Source organism: Asterias rubens, chromosome 7 (assembly GCF_902459465.1).
Source record: "Asterias rubens chromosome 7, eAstRub1.3, whole genome shotgun sequence".
Taxonomy (NCBI): domain Eukaryota; kingdom Metazoa; phylum Echinodermata; class Asteroidea; order Forcipulatida; family Asteriidae; genus Asterias; species Asterias rubens.
The window spans coordinates 11,443,108-11,461,550 of record NC_047068.1 but is presented as its reverse complement, the minus strand read 5'-3'; the positions used below and the strand labels follow the sequence as shown (position 1 = coordinate 11,461,550).

At 37.6% G+C, this 18,443-nt stretch overlaps 1 protein-coding gene across 2 annotated transcripts in view; it reads right to left on the bottom strand.

Annotated features, from left to right (window-relative positions):
• Positions 1–15,810, bottom strand: part of LOC117292466 (receptor-type tyrosine-protein phosphatase kappa-like) — a 55,711-nt gene extending 39,901 nt beyond the window's left edge. For both annotated transcript variants that reach the window (XM_033774511.1, XM_033774513.1), the window contains exons 1-6: positions 15,714–15,810; positions 15,271–15,386; positions 7,959–8,273; positions 5,848–6,111; positions 4,040–4,174; positions 1,480–1,623 (exon numbers count right to left, since the gene is read on the bottom strand). In XM_033774511.1, coding sequence (XP_033630402.1) covers positions 1,480–1,623; positions 4,040–4,174; positions 5,848–6,111; positions 7,959–8,273; positions 15,271–15,386; positions 15,714–15,799 — 1,060 coding nt within the window. In that variant the 5' untranslated portion in view covers positions 15,800–15,810. The remainder of the gene's footprint in view (positions 1–1,479; positions 1,624–4,039; positions 4,175–5,847; positions 6,112–7,958; positions 8,274–15,270; positions 15,387–15,713) is intronic.
• Positions 15,811–18,443: the final 2,633 nt, after the last annotated feature.

The window sequence follows — 18,443 nt, the reverse complement described above, 5'->3', positions numbered from 1 at the left end:
TCCCTCTGAAGTAAAGTAGTTTTTGAGAAAGAGGTAATTTCTCACTCAAAATAATATGATAGGACTTCAGGCCTGAAGCCTTTTATTATACACCTGAAAGCGCCAACTTTGTGCAACAAGGGCGTTTTTTTGTTCCTTTCGTAATTCTGTTGCAACTTCGAAGACCATTTTGAGTTCAAATTTTCACAGCTTTGTTTATTTATGCATATATGTTGGGAATACACCAAGTGAGAATACTGGTCTTTGACAATTACCAAAAGTGTCTAGTGCCTTTGAGTGTGAACAGTTCAGATGCTTTCCTGTTCCATTTTCAGGGCCAAATTTCATAGAGCTGCTTAAGCAAAAAATTTGGCTTAAGCAAAAAATTCATTGCTTAGTAATTTCAGATTACCGGCCAAGACTCCACTCAACTGTAATGCTAAGTAAACAACAGCTTAATACTAGTCATAAGCAATGTATATGGCAGGAAACTTTGGCCAGTAACATGTGTAAAATAAGCGAGCTATTTTCGTGCTTAAGCAATTATTTTGCTTAAGCAGCTCTATGAAATTGGCCCCTGGTCACTTCTCTTTGACAGATAAATTGCTAATTTCACTTTCATAACATCAAAGTGGTTTTGCCTCTTCAATAACTGCACAGTTTCGATTGTGAAATCAAATATTCGGTTTCATGTTTTACGCATGCGCAATTCAGAAATGATCAAAACAATTCCTATTGTGATGGAACCAATAAACAATATTGAAAAAATTTCAGGTTTCGTCAATCAAACACTTTTCAGTCATAGCTCTTTCTCATTTATTCATGGCGTTTCTTCAGACTTATTAGTAATTATTCAAAATGTATTGAAGCACAAACTTACTCGGTAATGAGCAACGGAGCTGTTGATAGTATAAGATATTGTGAGAAACGGCTCCCTCTGAAGTAACGTTGTGGGAGGTAATTTTTCGCTAAAATATTTGAATGCAATAAACACTTCAGGCCTTTAGCCTTTCTCATGCATCTGAAAACATTGTTTTTTCTTCCATTATTTCCTTGCAACTTCGATGACCAAATCGAGAGCGAAAGTTTTTCACAGGTTTGTTATTTTATGCATATGTTGGGATACACCAAATGGGAAGACTGGTCTTTGACAATTACCAAAGGTGTCCAGTGTCTTTAAAATTGTGCGTGTCAAGAAGCGAGAACGTGTGACGTAGGGACCATTTCGAATAAATTGCATATTTCGGAGATTTTTAGTGACCAAAAATTCAATCTTTTGGTTTTAATTTTCACTACAATTTTAGATTTCCGTGTATAGTATATGAATTTGTACTCTTGAATTTGTACTGGTCTGGAAGGGCACATCTATTTTGATGACAGTTTTTTATTTTTATTTTTTTATTACTTTTGTCTTTCCCTGGACGGTCCCTGCTTGTTAAAATATTTGTAATGTCCGAAGATGTAAATAACCACAAAATAAAACAATTACTGAATACCAACCTGGAGAACAGTCATAGTCTCTGAACCCTGTACCGCATGTACATCCCATTGGATCAGGTAGACAGAATACTTGCCCTATACATGACTGGGCAGAGCTTGAACACGTGATCTCACAATTGTACCCAGCTTTATTTTCTCCACATGCTGCGATAGAAAAGGATAACAGAAAAGAAATACACTGAAAACAAAAACAATACTCATTTAATTGTTTTGACATCAGGGATATTTAATTGTTTTGACGTCAGTTCATGACTAAAGAATCTTTACGCTTCTATGATTGCTGCAATTCTTCCACTGTGAGTTCCCTTTCCTTTTGCTCCTTCCCAAACTTTACTTGACCTCGAATTTAGAAGTTTATTGATAAGAAACTTCAAGCAATGGGCAATGTTCACATCACAAGGTGAAATTATTGTTAATTACATCTAGTGTTTTAATAGATGTTTAATTTGAATCGGGGAAAAAGAATATTCATTGGTTTCACCCGTATACACTGATGGTTGATATACGCAGTACTCTCCGAGTTCTGTTGGTATGACACTGATCTAGAACTGTAAAGGTTGAGGGTTCGAATCCCACCCGTGCAATATGGCTTTTCACAGAACTCGGGAAAGTACTGAGTACACATCGGTGTATATAGGTAACACCAAAAATGAATACATCAGTATTGATATGTATATTGTGTGCAAGGTTACAGATTGGGTAAAAAGATGTCACTGATAACAATACTTCCGAAATAGGACAAAGCAAACTAAAATAAACTGATTTATTTTAAATCATGAAACTTCAAAGAAACTCTGCAAACTCCCACAAGGTGGCTAAGGTCAAAAACATGTTAAGCGTCCACACCCAGTTCCTTTTTAGAGGCCGCCTCCTTTTTTCTTTTTCTTTAAATGACAATTTGTTTTTCCGAGATTTTTGTTTATTAACACGAAAACAAAATTATATATTTTAACGATCTCAGCCAAAAAATCATTTTGAGAAATAGATCAGCTGTCTGTACAAAAATAAATGTGCCATAAAATGGACCTCCTTCCCTTTTTTAAAAAGAGGACGCTTAAATTTTATACTCGGTCTAATGGAGTTCCACATCTTTCTAATAAGAAAACTACTGAGAATAGAGTTTCCGTGTTTTCTTTTTAGTCACAAAGATAACCAGAATGTAAAACTCCCTGCCTATTCTATTCAATTACTTTCATTTTTGAACTTTTCTTATTATCTCACCTCTATCATTGTTATCCTACCACCATAGGCACTTTTTCAGTTTCTAACATGAAATTGTGGTGAGACAAAAACAAATGAAAGAAAAAAGATACTCTCGAAAATATAAAAAATCAACGACACAAAATGACTCAAACGAAAACCATTAATTACAATTGTAATTCGCACGGTCAGTCTTTAAAGAGCTCGAACGCTCAATAGTTCCCGTGGTGTTCTGTTTACCCTTAATTTATCGACGTTCTCCTGCAGGACCTCTAAAATATTTTTTTTTAATAAATGATTGTATTTTATTGTTGTGCCGCCAAAGACTCGCAGGAAAGTTAGCTTAATCAGTATACTGACCAAGAACCCGATGGAGGGAAGACAAAGAAGGACATTTCAGTTTTAGATGTGGGAGGAAAATCCCCAGATAATTCATTCCAGGAAAAATCCACGCCATCAGGGCCCAATTTCATGGCTCTGCTTACCGTAAGCACAGAATCGGCGCTTACGGTCAGCAGGAAACTCTGTGCTTATACGGCAAGCGTATTTCACGGGTTAGCGGCGAATTTTGGCTTCTGCGCGTGCGTACTTCACGTTACTAGGCATTCTACTCTTACAAGGCTAGCGCAGAAATTCGGCGCTTGCACGTAAGCGGGGAATCGTGATCGTAAGCGCAGAATTCGGCGGTAAGCAGAGCCATGAAATTGGGCCCTGGTAGGGACTGAAAACCCAATCCATGGTGGTTTGAACTGGGGTCCCACAGGTTGAAGGCGAGGAAATTTTGTTTGAGCACATGGAAACATACTTTTACATACTTCGTGTACCAACAGACCTATTGCAACTATGGTTGTCGACCCTCTAGTGGAGCCATCTGTGGCAGAGTTCCAGAGTACAGTCTGTGCTAGGTTCTAGGGTTGCAAACAACCCCCTCCCTTCCGATTAAACCTGTTAGCTGACTGAGGTGCCAGTAATTAAAGGCAGTACAGTGGACACTATTGGTAATTACTCAAAAATAATTATTAGCATAAAACCTTACTCGGTAACGAGTAATGGGAAGCTGTTGATAGTATAAAACATTGTGAGAAACGGTTCCTTGTAAGGTGGTGTAGTTTTCTCGAGACCTCAGATTTATAATTTGAGGTCTCGAAATCAAGCATCTCCTGAAAGCACACAACTTCGTGTGACAAGGGTGTTTTTTCTTCTCGCAGCTTCGACGACCAATTGGGCTCAAGTTTTCAAAGGTTTGTTATTTTATGCTTATGTTGAGAAACACCAAGTAAGAAGACTGGTCCAGTGTCTTTAATAGAACCTTCCCGCATGGTGTATTTCCCCCCATTTTGTGTTAAAATAAGTGACATACCTCCAAGACAGTTCTCACCGAAGAAACCTGCAGGACACACACATCTTCCGTTCTGATCGTTGCATATTCCACCGTTGTAGCATTTATCACACACCCTGTTGCAACTCGGTGGACCCCATCGTCCAGACGGGCAACCTATACAGAACCAAACTAACAGTTAGTCATAATAATAATGATATACTATTGTCTCCTTAAGACGAGCAGATATACTGTTCGAAACGTCGAGACCACATTGACTCTTTTCAGAGTCAGAATTCCCTTAAAAGAGATCTTGCACATGGTTGCGATACCTATTAGTATTCATTTAAAGGCAGTGGACACTATTGGTAATTACTCAAAATAATTATTAGCAAAAAAAACTATTTGGTAACGAGTAATGGGGAGCTGTTGATAGTATAAAATATTGTGAGAAACGGCTCCCTCTGAAGTGACATAGTTTTCGAGAAAGAAGTAATTTTCCACGAATTTGATTTCGATACCTCAGATTTAGAGTTGGAGGTCTCGAAATCAAGCATCTGAAAGCACACAACTTCGTGTGACAATGGTGTTTTTCTTTCATTAATATCTCGCAACTTTAATGACCGATTGAGCTCAAATTTCCACAGGTTTGTTATTATATTTATATTTTGAGATACACCAAGTGAGAAGACTAGTCTTTGACAATTACCAATAGTGTTCAGTGTCTTTAGTTTACGTTGTCACCAATCAGATTAAAAAAAGTGGTGAGGAGGGACATTTTCAAAGCTAAATTGAGGGCGCCGAAATCAGATCCCTACGGAGCCCCTAAAAGGACATGACGGAAACAAATTCACGTTCCTATAAAAATAATTTAGATCCAGGCCACGCAAACGTATAAACAATTTTCAAAATATGCAAGTGTTAATGTTTCTGCACAACAGGACGATGAACATGACATGGAAGGTATGTGGTGACATTTTAAGACTTACTGTATGACCTTTCGTAAAACTTAGCTGCAATGAATAAGTACCTCTAACTAAGAAAGAGCTAGTGCAATGAATATCTGTTGCTACGAAATCTCGGACGAACAGTTTTGTATGTAATTAGTTTTGTATGTGATTAGTGCAGCCCCTGCACCACACCTCCCCGTTTTATCTAACACACGTGCACACACACATTCCCTTTTTTGCATCCCTAAGGAGACATCTTTTGTTCTATCCAGTGCCCTGTACTGTAGATCTTCCCATAGACTTTGTACACAAACATTTTCTTTTTTTCCCCATTTTTTTGTTTTGTCCTTGGTCTCCATAAGGTAGTGAAAACTATATGCCAAAGTGAGAACGAGGTTGGTCAGTATTGCAAACAGGGGCGTGACGAGAATAGTGGCAGGTTTAAGCTCACGAAAACACGTGTTTACAAAAGTGCCGGAAAAAAACCCCCAAAAAACATTTGCTTTCAGAGTGTAGTGCCTACCAACAAATACCCCAAGCCATTTTGGGCGAATGGGAACAAAATAAGCCACTTAAGTTTTGGTCAATAATGACACAATAAGGTTCGGGTAAATTTGTCTCAGTTCATCCAAACCAAATTGTGCACTCCTGTCGGTGTCCACAACGGTCGTTAAAAAGGCCGTAGAATCCAAATGTCACTTTTGTAAAAATTAGAGACAAAAAGGAGGCAAAACTTACCCCCGATCAATCTAACAAGACCCACTCTGGCTTAAGGTATTTCGGTGTTATGATGACTACACAACAATAATATATTCAGATAATGATATTCAAAATATTATGGAATCCACTATGTAACATTTGTGAAAAAATTGAGAGACAAAAAAAAGGTGGGAAACTTACCCCTGACGATCAATCTAATAAGACCCTGTCTGGCGTTATGTCTTTCTGTGTTGTAATGACATTCATACACGCCAGCATCTCCCTTCGTTATTGCGCGTTCAATACTATAAGTACCTGTAGTAGATGTTCTCAGGATACCCGAGTTGTTAAATCTCCAAGCAAAATAATTCGAAGATGATACGATACCAGTCATGCTTAGGACAACTCCTTGGTCGCCCTTGTTGACCGTCTTCGTCCACAGTCCGTCAGTCGGAACAATTTCCGCTGGTGGTTAGGAAGGAACGAACAAAACAAAGAACATTTTTGTTATAATACTCAAAATAGAGATAATGATATTATACACCACAACAAGGGAACTTGACTGGGTAAATTCTAAAAATGATTTGGGGTTGAACAAAGAACCACATTAACTAAAATGCTATTGTATGGAATCCACAAGGCCCACTTCGTAAAAAAAAAAAAAAACTATAAATAAAAAAACGGTTCAACCCAAAATCACTCAAAATAGAGGAGTGACAAAATAAAAGCTTAAAATATTGACAAAATAGGAATACCGCTATCAATAGGGATAGATTGCTCAGTTGATAGAGTGCTAGCATCTTAATCCGGAGGTCACACGTTCCTGTGCCTCTTGTGAGATTGTCTTTGTTTACCCCCCCAAAATAAAACAGAACGTTGTTACACAAATTGTTTGCAATCAGACCAACACAAAATGCGGGGGATATTCTACCCTCCAATTTTACAACATTGGACTGGTTTTGTGCTGCCTCGTCCATCTTGGCAGCTTGATTGTCCATATCCTAGGGTTTCCCCAAGTTGCATGTCGGCATTTATATTCTATTATATAACGCCCAAGCAGATCCTTACCATTTGATTGGAGGTTGTCCGTCCGTGATAGCAAATAAAAGTACCATTGCACGCTGAGTCACTCACCGTGCTTTTTCGTTCCATCCGAAAAGTACCATTGCACGTGCGTGCAATGGTACTTTTCGGATGGAACGAAAAAGCTGAGTAAAAACATCACTGCGTGCTCGTTGTCTTCGGTAACGCAGCAAGGCATATTTGTAAAATTACTAGCATTCGTCTTCTACAATTAAAAATTGGAGGCCTACGCTTTGTTTGTTTTGAAAGTTGTATCTTTCAATCAAAATGACAAAGATCTACTTGGATGTTATATAAAACAAATAATGAATGTTTTTCATTCGTGCAATGGTGCGAATATGTTCATTCGTTGAAAGCTGGAATGTTCCATTCAACTCGGCTCCGCCTCGTTGAATAGAACATTCCATCTTTCAACTCATGAACATATTTGCACCATTGCACTCATAAACATTCATTATGTGTATAATAAATAATAAGATGCTACTTGTGCTATGGACTGTTGGGCCAAGAATATAGACTTTTTTGCAACGTCACAGTCCAAGTTGTTGCAAACCAAGATTGAAAACTATCCACTGTGTAAGTTGGTTGAAAAACTATGCACTGTTAACATGTGAGTCATTAGTGCTCATTTAGACTATTCATGTCTCAATTACTAATTAAATCAACTTATGATCAAGTTAAGGTTAGTCACGGATGTAGTGTGTGGCTATTTAAAACAAGTCATTGGTTACGAACAAAAGATCATTGTTTTGGAAGACTTATTACGAATGTCAGATGAGGTTAACTTTAAAACATTTCAGACGTTTCTTTATTTAGTCAGATGACTAAGTTTTATCACATATCAGCCACAATTGACTAATTAATGTAAGTCATCTGCTTCTCCGACTAACTTTTATTGTAATTTCAGACGTAGGGCAGGACTATAATCTTTTAGTGAAAATGACTAACTTATGTTCACAGTGTGGGAAGCAATCAATGCACAGCAAATATCTGCCACAGTTTGTAACAATGACACATTATTCACAAATATTTTGAATTTGTTATAAACAAAGCAACCAGTTATGGGATGCGTTCTGCTGTTGTTGAAAGTTTGGAGAAATGTTGGCTTTGGTTTATACAAACATCTGTTAATCCATGGAGGTAGAAACTGAATGTTTTGCTATCATTCGGGCGTCCATGCCAACCAACCTGGTTCATTTATAGAAAGGTCTATATTGTAAAATATTCACCATTTTGACGGAGAACAGTTGCTGTGACCGTAGTCAATAATCTTCCTTGTTTAATTGCTCGACAGTAGAATATACCAAAGGTATTCTGGTAGCTGGTATTTAGGCGTATTCGACGAGACCCGGGAAAATTGCTTATAGTGTTGGTCCCAGATGGTTCACGGTTGTAGTAATTTATGTTGTAGTTATTATCCCTTGTTTTAACGTATCGTCCATATTGGAGACTTGCGTCAGTATCAGGTATGCCGAGAAAGCAGGTAAATCTGTCGCCTCCAAGAGGTTGTGAAACAACAACAGTCATGCGCACAGTTTCTTCATCTATTATCACAAAAATTAAGAATTAAAAAAAATAATTAGTAAATTCTTGTCCAATGCAAACACCATCTATTGATCTCCTAGCTCAACTGCGTACACAACTCCTTATACAGATCTTCAAAAGCCAGCTTTAGACTCATCTGACCAGTCTTGGTGAGGTCTTGAAATCAACTTCGTGAAAAATTATTTCTTCTCGAAACTACGACACTTCAGAGGAAGCCGTTTCTCACAATGTTTTGTACTATCAACCTCTCCCCATTGCTTGTTACCAAGTAAGGTTTTATGCTAATAATTATTTTGAGTTATTAATACCAATAGTGTCCACTGCCTTTAAGTATATTGCACAATGTAATCTCCACATGAATTTCTGTACACTCTTTGTCCTTATTATTTTTGTTTTCACTTTGCAAAGCGCCCTGGAAAATGCATCTAGAAAGACGGCGTTCTAAAATGCCTGGTAATTAATTGACCGATGAAGTATTCATTCAATGCAAAGTTATACCACATTTTCTCGGAAGCGTTAGATTGTCCCATATAAAAGTAGATGTATTTAAAACTAACCTAATGAGAAAATTTGGTCGCGTTTTTAAATACCGCCGACGAAAATCCTGAACGAATAATGCCCATGCAGAAAGAATATTCCCTCATAGGAATACAAAATCTGAGAAACGTTACTGACAGTAACGCTGTTAGACTGCTCTCACGACTACAGCCGGATTTAAGTTGGGATGTAGACGGGAGCCAGCAACATTGCACTTCACAAACAGAAACATTGTACGACTAAACCACAAGTCTTATAACGGCATCAGCTTAAAATGGCCTTTTGAAGAAACTGGACACTACTGGTAATTTATTGTCAAAGATCAGTATTCTCACTTGTACCCCAACATTACACATATAATACTCAATTGGTCATCGAAATGGCAATAAAACAAAGAAAGGCAAAAATCAACCTCGTTGCACAAATATTTGTGTTTTTTTTACTGCCTTTAATCATTGGTTGATAGTTGCTGTTGTTGGTTCTTTTTTTAAATACCTTAAATGGAAACGTAGGCCTACATAACTTTCTTGAACCAATAAAATTACTATTCGAAATTAAATCTAGAACTTCGGGTCATATCGGTTCAACATCGTACCTAGCATCGTACCATAACGGAACCGGTATACCAAACATCCGGTGGCCTTATACTGTTTGTCATACTCGGTCATTGTAGAAGCCGGAAATGTTGAGAGAGTTCAAATTTCAGGAAAGTCCCTGTCAAATATCGAATAAAACACTCACTGTGTTGTTGAGTACAATAGATTCCATCCTTTCAGAGAAGATGCACGTTTGGTAATCAATTAAAACCTTTGGTTAAAAGCCTATAACAGTGTTGGACATAAAGCATTTTTGAGAAAACTTTACAGCAACAGGAATACACAATCTAAGAAGTTTTAACTTCTTCTGAGAAGTTTTAAAAAACTTCTCAGATTGTGTCTTCCTGTATAGGGATTATTCTTCCGACGCGGGACATCGCTCTGGATTTGTTGTCATATAAAACAAAAACGGGACCAGATGTTAGTTTTATTGTGTATCGTAGGAGGTCCTGTATACGAGGTGTCCCTAAAATCGTGGCAAATCTTTTACCTCTCTGTGCGCGATGTAAACAGTCCCAAGATAAAAATTGTGTGGTTTTATTTGCCAAGCAAAGAGTCTCCTCTCCCTTGACAAAAACTTAGAAACACGTAAGGCTCCACTGGATATTTGCACTTGTTAATGCAAAAACTTTGGTATTTTAGGCATTTCTACAAGGTACAAATGTTGAGGCCATATAAAAATATTTGCCCACCGAAAAAGTTTCATCAAACACTATTTCAATTCACAATTCATGATGATCAACTCATGTGACTGAATATTTTACTGAGCATTCTGGAAAAAAAATACAGAGGCTTAAAGAAGCCATCTGCCTTATATCATTTTCTAATATTTTTGGAGGTTTTGTTTTTTAACCCTCATAGGAATACAAAATCTGAGAAACGTTACTGACAGTAACGCTGTTAGACTGCTCTCACGACTACAGCCGGATTTAAGTTGGGATGTAGACGGGAGCCAGCAACATTGCACTTCACAAACAGAAACATTGTACGACTAAACCACAAGTCTTATAACGGCATCAGCTTAAAATGGCCTTTTGAAGAAACTGGACACTACTGGTAATTTATTGTCAAAGATCAGTATTCTCACTTGTACCCCAACATTACACATATAATACTCAATTGGTCATCGAAATGGCAATAAAACAAAGAAAGGCAAAAATCAACCTCGTTGCACAAATATTTGTGTTTTTTTTACTGCCTTTAATCATTGGTTGATAGTTGCTGTTGTTGGTTCTTTTTTTAAATACCTTAAATGGAAACGTAGGCCTACATAACTTTCTTGAACCAATAAAATTACTATTCGAAATTAAATCTAGAACTTCGGGTCATATCGGTTCAACATCGTACCTAGCATCGTACCATAACGGAACCGGTATACCAAACATCCGGTGGCCTTATACTGTTTGTCATACTCGGTCATTGTAGAAGCCGGAAATGTTGAGAGAGTTCAAATTTCAGGAAAGTCCCTGTCAAATATCGAATAAAACACTCACTGTGTTGTTGAGTACAATAGATTCCATCCTTTCAGAGAAGATGCACGTTTGGTAATCAATTAAAACCTTTGGTTAAAAGCCTATAACAGTGTTGGACATAAAGCATTTTTGAGAAAACTTTACAGCAACAGGAATACACAATCTAAGAAGTTTTAACTTCTTCTGAGAAGTTTTAAAAAACTTCTCAGATTGTGTCTTCCTGTATAGGGATTATTCTTCCGACGCGGGACATCGCTCTGGATTTGTTGTCATATAAAACAAAAACGGGACCAGATGTTAGTTTTATTGTGTATCGTAGGAGGTCCTGTATACGAGGTGTCCCTAAAATCGTGGCAAATCTTTTACCTCTCTGTGCGCGATGTAAACAGTCCCAAGATAAAAATTGTGTGGTTTTATTTGCCAAGCAAAGAGTCTCCTCTCCCTTGACAAAAACTTAGAAACACGTAAGGCTCCACTGGATATTTGCACTTGTTAATGCAAAAACTTTGGTATTTTAGGCATTTCTACAAGGTACAAATGTTGAGGCCATATAAAAATATTTGCCCACCGAAAAAGTTTCATCAAACACTATTTCAATTCACAATTCATGATGATCAACTCATGTGACTGAATATTTTACTGAGCATTCTGGAAAAAAAATACAGAGGCTTAAAGAAGCCATCTGCCTTATATCATTTTCTAATATTTTTGGAGGTTTTGTTTTTTAACCCTCATAGGAATACAAAATCTGAGAAACGTTACTGACAGTAACGCTGTTAGACTGCTCTCACGACTACAGCCGGATTTAAGTTGGGATGTAGACGGGAGCCAGCAACATTGCACTTCACAAACAGAAACATTGTACGACTAAACCACAAGTCTTATAACGGCATCAGCTTAAAATGGTCTTTTGAAGAAACTGGACACTACTGGTAATTTATTGTCAAAGATCAGTATTCTCACTTGTACCCCAACATTACACATATAATACTCAATTGGTCATCGAAATGGCAATAAAACAAAGAAAGGCAAAAATCAACCTCGTTGCACAAATATTTGTGTTTTTTTTACTGCCTTTAATCATTGGTTGATAGTTGCTGTTGTTGGTTCTTTTTTTAAATACCTTAAATGGAAACGTAGGCCTACATAACTTTCTTGAACCAATAAAATTACTATTCGAAATTAAATCTAGAACTTCGGGTCATATCGGTTCAACATCGTACCTAGCATCGTACCATAACGGAACCGGTATACCAAACATCCGGTGGCCTTATACTGTTTGTCATACTCGGTCATTGTAGATGCCGGAAATGTTGAGAGAGTTCAAATTTCAGGAAAGTCCCTGTCAAATATCGAATAAAACACTCACTGTGTTGTTGAGTACAATAGATTCCATCCTTTCAGAGAAGATGCACGTTTGGTAATCAATTAAAACCTTTGGTTAAAAGCCTATAACAGTGTTGGACATAAAGCATTTTTGAGAAAACTTTACAGCAACAGGAATACACAATCTAAGAAGTTTTAACTTCTTCTGAGAAGTTTTAAAAAACTTCTCAGATTGTGTCTTCCTGTATAGGGATTATTCTTCCGACGCGGGACATCGCTCTGGATTTGTTGTCATATAAAACAAAAACGGGACCAGATGTTAGTTTTATTGTGTATCGTAGGAGGTCCTGTATACGAGGTGTCCCTAAAATCGTGGCAAATCTTTTACCTCTCTGTGCGCGATGTAAACAGTCCCAAGATAAAAATTGTGTGGTTTTATTTGCCAAGCAAAGAGTCTCCTCTCCCTTGACAAAAACTTAGAAACACGTAAGGCTCCACTGGATATTTGCACTTGTTAATGCAAAAACTTTGGTATTTTAGGCATTTCTACAAGGTACAAATGTTGAGGCCATATAAAAATATTTGCCCACCGAAAAAGTTTCATCAAACACTATTTTAATTCACAATTCATGATGATCAACTCATGTGACTGAATATTTTACTGAGCATTCTGGAAAAAAAATACAGAGGCTTAAAGAAGCCATCTGCCTTATATCATTTTCTAATATTTTTGGAGGTTTTGTTTTTTAACCCTCCGATCAATATTATTATCTATATTAAAATTTAAACGATCAGCTTGTTGATTCAATTATCACTGTTTATTTATACGCTTTATTATAAATTTTAAGAGAAAAAAGGGGGAAAAATAAATAAAAATCAGATTTGAAAGCCAATGATTATTTTGTTAAATTATTTATTTTTGTTACTTTTTGCAAATTACCATTGTAATTTTAAAATTTAATGAAAAAATATTTTGAATAAAACGAAGACAACTGCTGGCTATAGAGTCATACACAGAGTCTCAAAGAACACTTGTAGTCACTGCAGCTGTTTCTTCCATGTATGGCTTCACCGGGAAACCATGCTTTCTTGTTTGCCGTGAAAACAGGAAAAACTCAAAACAAATGGGGCCAGTTGAAGTCATCGAAGATCGGTGTGTAGTGTGAACATTTCAATGTCCATCAAGTTTTAATATATGTTTGCATACTTCATATTAACAAAAGAAGGTAATTAGGGCATCGGTTGATATAAGGCATCATTATTTTTTCCCAATTCAAAGAAAAAGGCATAATAGCGTGAAAACTGGTAAGGGGAGGATACATCTAAATTTATTTAGACTTAATTGAACGATAAAAAAGGGTATCCATTGCATTGAACAAGTTGCTTTATTCTGTATGCAAAGACCAACTTGAATCCTGTGACATTACAACAGAGCAACAGCAGCCCCGACTTCCTGCAGGCATTTTGTACACAGCTCGAGGGAAAAGAAGAAAAAAAGTAATTTCATATTTCTGTGATTGCGAAATAACCTCCAAACTGAACGAGTTTAAACACTACCCCAATAACGCAATGCTTTTCACTCATTATTTCTTCTGGTGAAAAAAGTGTCAACAAGTCACAGTTATTCAATTCAAATTAAACCGTATGGTATCCTCATTTTCAAATCCAGAAAATCAGTTCCAATCAAAAGCCAACAGGTGGTTGCAGAGGAGCCAACTCACTTTTTGTCCAGAACCTGCCGTCGATTTCACAAAACTCTTTCTAACTTAAGACTAATCTTAGGACTTAGGACGAGTCCCAACCATGCACTGTAGCATGCAGACCTTAATATTAATATTAAGTTAGGACGAGTTACTCGTCCTAACTCGAGTTAAGACGAGTCCTAACTCTTTGTGAAATCGACCCCTGGGTCCCATCTCCCTGTTTTTATAGCCCAGGATCAGTCAGTTTGCATTTTTACAAAAACACTGATGTAATTTCCCCCTGGTCTTTACATAAAATCGTTCCCTCTATGGTCACGGCCAATGACGTGGGACTCGACCTGTTCTTCATGGAAAACATTTGTCAAAATTATATTAGGGAAAGAGGATGACTTTTTCATCAAAATTAATATTCTTTATCCTCGATGCAAATTTAAAATCTATTAGAGGATGACTTTGAGTTCATGTTCCAAACCATTGAGGAATAAATTATACTGGACCGTTTACCACCGGTAAGCAGAAGGGCAAACTTCAAAGAGCTACTTAACGGCCGATTTTATGCTTAGTTTTTAGTAGGATTTTCATTTCATGCGCTGCTAAACGAAGGCACAAGAAAGGACATGGGCATACTAACCTTCCGGTGCTTACTATTAAACGAAAATGAATGATTTCACACTGTAAATCCGTGAACGCCCAAGATGACCGCCTAATTTTCTTGCTAACCTGTAGTGAAATACGTTCACACCTTAGCACGAAACTGTGCTTACCGTCAAGCAGCTCTATGAAATTGGGCCCTGCTGTTTTAGCTATGAGACCTTTGAAATTTGCTCTGTGAAATAGTTTCTGCTACCGTGGTTTAACATTTCCTTAAAGACACTGGACTCCTTTGGTAATATTGTCCAAGAACAGTCTTCTCAACATATGCACAACAAAATAAACCTGTGAAAATTTGACCTCAATTATTGGTCGTCGAAGTTGGGAAATAATAATGGAAGAAAAACACCCTTGTCACACGAAGTGTGTGCTTTCAGATGCTTGATTTCAGAACCCGAAAAGAATTCTGAGGTCTCGAAAACAGCGTTACTTCAGAGGGAGCCGTTTCTCACAATTATTTTGCGTAATAACCAATAGTGCCCAGTGCTTTTAAAGAGAGCAAGCAATGTGGAAGAAGGTTCTGAATTTGAATTTAGGCTGTGTTCATCCAGTGTTGAGTGTGGCCTTGTTTTGACAGCCCTCACGTAAACGCCATAGATCTATGACATTACTGCCATTTTAGACAGAAGATTGATCAAACAAATGAATGTGCCATATAGCCACAAGATACACATAAAACGTAACAACAAACCATTCTTCTTCTTAACTTACCTCCCGTGTCACCTTTTGCTGGTTGCAAGTAAAGCACAGCGAATATCAGAAGTAAGTGTTTACAAATCATTGTAATTCGGGTTGATTTTGGTGTAAAATGGTCTCTGTGTGGCTTTCTGAAATTAAAACAAAAGTATAGTGTTGTTACTTTACTATTGAAATGGCTGCGTCATTGGGAGGCAGGAAGTGTGTTTGTGGAAGGGAAGGAAAACCACATGCTGAGTTTCCAATCATACCTCCCAATGCGTTCCATAATAGTGCATGACAGAAACAGATAGGAGAATCTTCATATCAATACTATACTATTGTAAAATGGTTTCGGTTATCCTGGGCCAAAAACTCTACAGCCAGTGATCGAAAGTGTTGGAGGGAGGCAAATGGGAGGATCATGGGGAAAACCCCCGTGGCACAGGAGAAAACCAAGACATCGTCATTCTACTCACATCCATGCCGTAGTCGGGAATCGAACCAGGGTCACAGTGGTGAAAGACGAGCGCCTTAACAAGCAGTAACCACCCATGGCACACATTAAAACTGGAACTTGGGTCTATGCGCGAGTAAGCCATTTTGAGATTATGGTGTCAACATTCATGTGACTCTCTTGCTTAGGTAAATTTGTCTGTATACCTACACCTAAACCAAACAGTGCACGACGTGTCTGCCATACCTTAATAAGGCTGATTATTATATAGGCTGTTTTTGTTCCTCGATTACTCCATACCCAGAAAAAGCCCTATTGTTCTCATACTTAAACACATTCTTTTCCTCGTATACCCCCCAAAAATCTTCTAAAGAAATCGTGAGATTAATAGAACACAATGAATACACAATAGGAGGCAGTGAGGCACCATGGCAAACACTGAGCACAGTATACGGGAAAGATCGATATTTAAATTGAAATGTCCTCCCCCTGCCTTCTCTGCCTTTCACCTCAGTGACCAATGGAGGAGTTCCTTCCACCATGATTGACCCCGGTTCGAATCCCGGACTATAGGGCCTCGAAAATAATAACATAATAATTTGATGATTTATATTGCGCCCATTCCATAAAAAGTCAAGCGCATAACAAAATAGATTAAAGTTTTCAGTCCCTTTACCTGTCTTGGGTTTGCCTTCTTTTGTTTTCCCCCTCCTATATCTAGAACTGACATGTCTGTTCTCTACGCATAGAGCTACGGTGGCCCTGAAGGAACATCACATAATTATCACAATTGTGCGCATGCGTATGCGATGTCGTGGATAGCTATCATAGTTCACGTCACAACACTTGTTACTTTCGAGGATTTGTGTCACTTTTTTTTCTTTTTTCTTTTTCTTCAGAAATAGGCCTAGCATTACCTTTAAACAATTTTATTTCGGTCTGTTCTTCTCTTATACAAAGCAACCAATGGGGGCGTTTGACGACAAAGCTGATGGAAAGTCACATGCACGTGCTCTTTTCGAAGCCAAGGCTTGTCGGCTTCAGCTTCGGTTCACACCCTGACAGTGATTTTGAAGAGACTCACTTTCAGTATAGAGATTCAAACGCGTGGTCGGACCGAAGCCGAAACAGAGACCCGTGTTTCGAAAAGGGTTTATACCGGGCAATAATTAGCTCTACTTTGTACTATAATTGCAAATACCGTCTCCTGAAGATGACTATAGCATGATAGTCGAAACGTTAAGAATATTTTACTCAGCGGCAGTGAAGTTTGGTAGCAAGAGGTCCCCTCGTGCCAATAAGCAAAGTCGATTTCCTACCTCCCTAGTTAGTACTTCATAATAAGCAGGACGACAGTTCTTTTCAGAACTAAAATAGTTCCATGCATTCTGAAATCTACTCGGCGGCAGTAAATAGCAAAACAAATTTAAAACTGATGAGAAACGTTAATGTCAGATACCTTTCTAAGATGTTGTATTCCAATTCTGGATTGTTCTTCCCGCCTGGGAATAACATCTGGATTTTCGGAAATATCAAAAATGCTACTACGCTAGATTTTCACGGGTTAGTTCTGCTATATATAGACTTACATTTATACATGATTAAGACAATAGAACGGTTCCCGAAAACAAATGGTGTGCGTTCCCTTTAAACTCACTGACAGTAAACAAAGATGGCTTTTCCATTAAAAGGTCAAACCGGTGCAAATATTTATCTTTACCCTGAAATGACCTTGACAAAATATTGTGTTTAATTTGTGTAAAGAGGCGCACATCATTTCCTGGTTGAGATGCATGGGTTAATGTTTTGTCCCCGATTAACTTAATTGTTTTGTAAACGATTTATTGTTAATTTAGCTCTTCGTTATTTATTTATAAATTTTACTTTTGTGAATTAAACTTATGGTTATGATAAAATAAAATATTTGAGTCTGACTTGAAAGCCACTGGATACTGTTGAGAATTACTCGAAATAAGTGAAAGTAAACAACATCATGAGAAACGGCTTCTTCTGAATTTTGAGACAGAGGTAACTTCTCACTCAAATATTAAAATACTTTATCAGACCTTTTTACGCATCTCAAAGCACATAAATTTGTGCAAACACATTGTGAGAGACGGCTCCCTCTGAAGTAACCTAATTTTTTAGACAGAGGTAATTTCTCACTCAAATATTACAATACTTCAGACTTTTTTACAAAGGTGTGCAACAATGGTGTTGTTTCCCCATTACATATTCTCTTAGTAACTTTGATGACCAATTGAGTCCAAATTTTCGTAGGTTTGTTGTTTTATGCATATGTATACACCAAGTGAGATCGTCATTTGACATTTAAGAAATTACACATTAACACAAGGCAAAGTGAAATTCCAAACAAGGTGTCCAGTGCCTTTAAAACTATGACTCCAAACACTTCCTCAAGGTCCCAGTAATTTTGGGAAACCGTTGTTGATCCGTGCCCAAGGTAGCAAGGTCACATCGGAGTCCCGCTTTTTTGTTTTGTTTACAATCAAAAGTCTTTATATACGTCAAATGTATATTTATGATAATCGTCTACAAACAGGCACATCACGTGACATTATAATAAACATTGTGATTCAAACAGCCCTCATTTTAGTAGGAAAGTTGGAGAGTGCGAGAGTTGGATCGAAAATGTCTGTGGGACACAACTTTGTTGGCTGTCGGCTCTTTATTTCTGCGTTCATACTCTGTTGTCTTCTCGGTAAGTGTTTGTTAACTTCTGGCAAATTGC